Raw genomic sequence first — 2,842 nt, forward strand, 5'->3', positions numbered from 1 at the left:
GCTCTCATCTGGACTCTCTCCCCACCATCCTCACTGGGTTTTTCCATCTCACCACCTTCCTTATATAATAGCTGCTCTTATACTCTCAACATCTACAGGCAAGTGCAGGGTCTTTTTTATCTTAGCATCATCACTACCAGCACAGAACCTTCCAAAGAGCAGATGCTCAATTACAGATGGGAATCAATGAGGCACTGAGTGAGGAATGTAACTTATTACTATCTAATTTTGTCGGCATTCTTGAATAAGCTAAGGACATCTAGGTGTATATCTTTGAATTTTACAAAGAGAAAGACAAAGGTGAATAAGACAAACCAAAATTTGACTAAACTTTACTTTGCTTTCATCCATTTTAAAACCACAGCATTCTTTCACATTTCCAAGAAAATTCCTATTCCAAAGCCATATTATCTCAGTCCAGAACCCCAGAAAGATGCAAGGAGTTTTCACATGGTACTACACAGTACCTAAACTCTTACGCTTAAACCTGATAAACAACAACAAATATGTGATCCATGTCATTTATAAACTTGGATTCTGAATCTAAAGAAACATTCTACTAAAAGAAACATTTGAAAGATACTAGTGTAAAACAGGAACACAAAGAAGATATATATTATGATCTTTCCAGCCCCAGCTTAGCCTCTCACTACTGAAAAGGTTGGCACCGTTGGTCAAACACAAAGTGAAGAAGCTGCCTCAGACCTCACTAAGGGTGGGAGGAACTGCTAGACATGACCTTGGAAGGCGCACTGGCCTTGACTCGAGTACCAGCCCTGGCTGCGGCTCGGGCTCGGGCTCTCTCTTCCTCATCTTTCAGAGCCTCCTCATAGAGATCTGGTAAGGCACTGGGGACGGTACCAGCCACCTTGGCCATAAATTCCAGGACTTTCATCTTGCTGGTTTCAGCGTGGGCTCTCCGGCCCCACAGGAGCTCATAGCACGGGAGATCGCTGTCGCACACCTGACGATACACCAGGTACTTTTCCTGCACCAGATCTTCTGTGATAAGCTTCCTGGGCTCCCCAAAGATTATGTGACACCTTCCAACATAAACACCCAAACCATTCAGGAATTCCCAGATCTCCTCCTCAGAGGCGCAGTCGCCATTCAAGAAAATCACACCGAGGACAAGCATCAGAAGCCCATTCTTCCGAAACCGCCCGCCACTGCTCTGACGCCCATCATCGCTGACATGTAGCTTGCTGACAAGGGTATAGGAATCACCACCCGGCTTGACTTCCTTCAACTCAAGACCAAAGACCTGCTGAACGCACTCAGCAGCTCTCCTGAGGATCTCAGGGAACTTCCTCTTGTACCTTTTGTTCACAAGCTTCAGCAAGTCTGCCTTTATAACGGGCTCTTCCACTGTATACTTCTCCAGCAGGAATTCTATCAACATTCCCACCTTCTTGATCAGAGGATCTCTCTGAAAGCTCTCACCAGAGGCTGAGGCGCGGGAGGAACTTTTCCTTGCTTGAACCGGGCCCTTGGCATGCACATCAGATCCTGGGCCTGAAACCCCTGCAGCACGAGAGCTAGTGGCTGGGGCTCCCTGAAGCTCCTGGCGAGGGCCAGCAGCAGGGGAGCTCGGGGGAGTACCCTGAGAAGGAGAAGAGGGGCACAAGGGCGACTCTTCTCTCTGTGCTGCAGTGGCCTGAGCACCCCCGAGATTCTGGGTCTCCCTCCGGGCCTGGTGGCGCTTCTCGCGGGCACGGAGCTTACTCTTCTGCCCCCGAGGCATGACTATGGGCAGGGACCGCAAGCGGGGGAGTGGGCAGGAGAGCAGGTGATGCTGGAACCTGGAGGAGGGAAGGTGAGAGGGTGTGAGCACCTTCAGCAGGGAGGTCCCACCCTGACTTGAAGAAGGCTGCTCTGCACGTTTCCTTGAGGGCACTGCTCTAGGAACCACTAGGCTCTTGTTCTTGGTCAGCCTGTCCCCTGAGAACCCAGTGTAAGAAGCGAGAGTGAGTGAGCCTCAGGCTACAGCCTGCCAGCCCTGCCTGTGGCTGACGGCGGTGACCACAGATCCTGGTAGGGTAGGCCCTCTCTGGGTTCCAAGGGTCCCTTTCGTTCACAACAGGATTGTCACATCGACTCTTGGTAGGGCCGGGACCTCTTTCCTGTGCTGCTCTAAAGGTGACACCTCAAAGCTCCCTGCGGCCCACGAGAAGGAACTGAGTCATGGACACTGTCGGGGTGCACAGCGCTGACAGTTGTGTGGGGCCTGCTCTGTCCTGAACTCGTTGCTCCTCAACCATTCAGCGTCCTCATCTTGTCGACACCAAGGGTCTGGGACACCTCCTGCTGCCCCTGGTGTGGCACCTTCAGACGAAGGATCTCGTCTCCCTTAGAAATGATACAAAGAAATGAGGAGCCTCCGCCTGACAACCATGCTCCGGGCCTTCAAGGGCTGAGCAGAGGCCTGGGCAGGACTCTTTATTATGCCTTTGATTCGGTGGAAGGGGGGTGTGCTACCTTCAGTCGTCATTCACAGTCCCCACTGGGTCTCCTGGGAGGATCTGGGGGCTCCTTTCTCTCTTGACTTGAGGACATTTCCTCACAGTACGGCCCACAGCTCCCTGAGACCGAACAGTGGAAGTGACGATGGCCTTACCTGGCCACAGCGCCCCTAGTCTCCAGAGGCTGAAAGCTGCAGCAGGCAGGCTGAGGCCCTATAACGTGTGGTCCTCCCTCACGGTCCCCATTTCTCACTCAGGGGAGGGTCTACGGTCCCTCCCTCTGCTGACCCATCACACCAAGATGCTGACCTCCCTGTGAGTTCCGAGTGGGGAACTGATGGGCACTTGTGCCCCACATCTGTGCCCGGGGGCGCCTCTAG

General features: G+C 52.6%; 1 protein-coding gene across 1 annotated transcript; it reads right to left on the reverse strand.

The window, feature by feature from the left end:
* Nucleotides 1-709: 709 nt before the first annotated feature.
* On the reverse strand, nt 710-1,744 carry LOC132513690 (melanoma-associated antigen B4-like). The gene has a single exon (XM_060138222.1). The coding sequence runs from the start codon at nt 1,742-1,744 to the stop codon at nt 710-712; it is 1,035 nt and encodes a 344-aa protein (XP_059994205.1).
* Between the last annotated feature and the right edge of the window lie 1,098 nt (nt 1,745-2,842).

Source organism: Lagenorhynchus albirostris, chromosome X (assembly GCF_949774975.1).
Source record: "Lagenorhynchus albirostris chromosome X, mLagAlb1.1, whole genome shotgun sequence".
Classification (NCBI taxonomy): Eukaryota; Metazoa; Chordata; class Mammalia; order Artiodactyla; family Delphinidae; genus Lagenorhynchus; species Lagenorhynchus albirostris.

Excerpts from the sequence above, each read along its gene's own strand:
- LOC132513690 (XM_060138222.1), bottom strand. The coding sequence starts at position 1,744 with ATGCCTCGGGGGCAGAAGAGTAAGCTCCGTGCCCGCGAGAAGCGCCAC.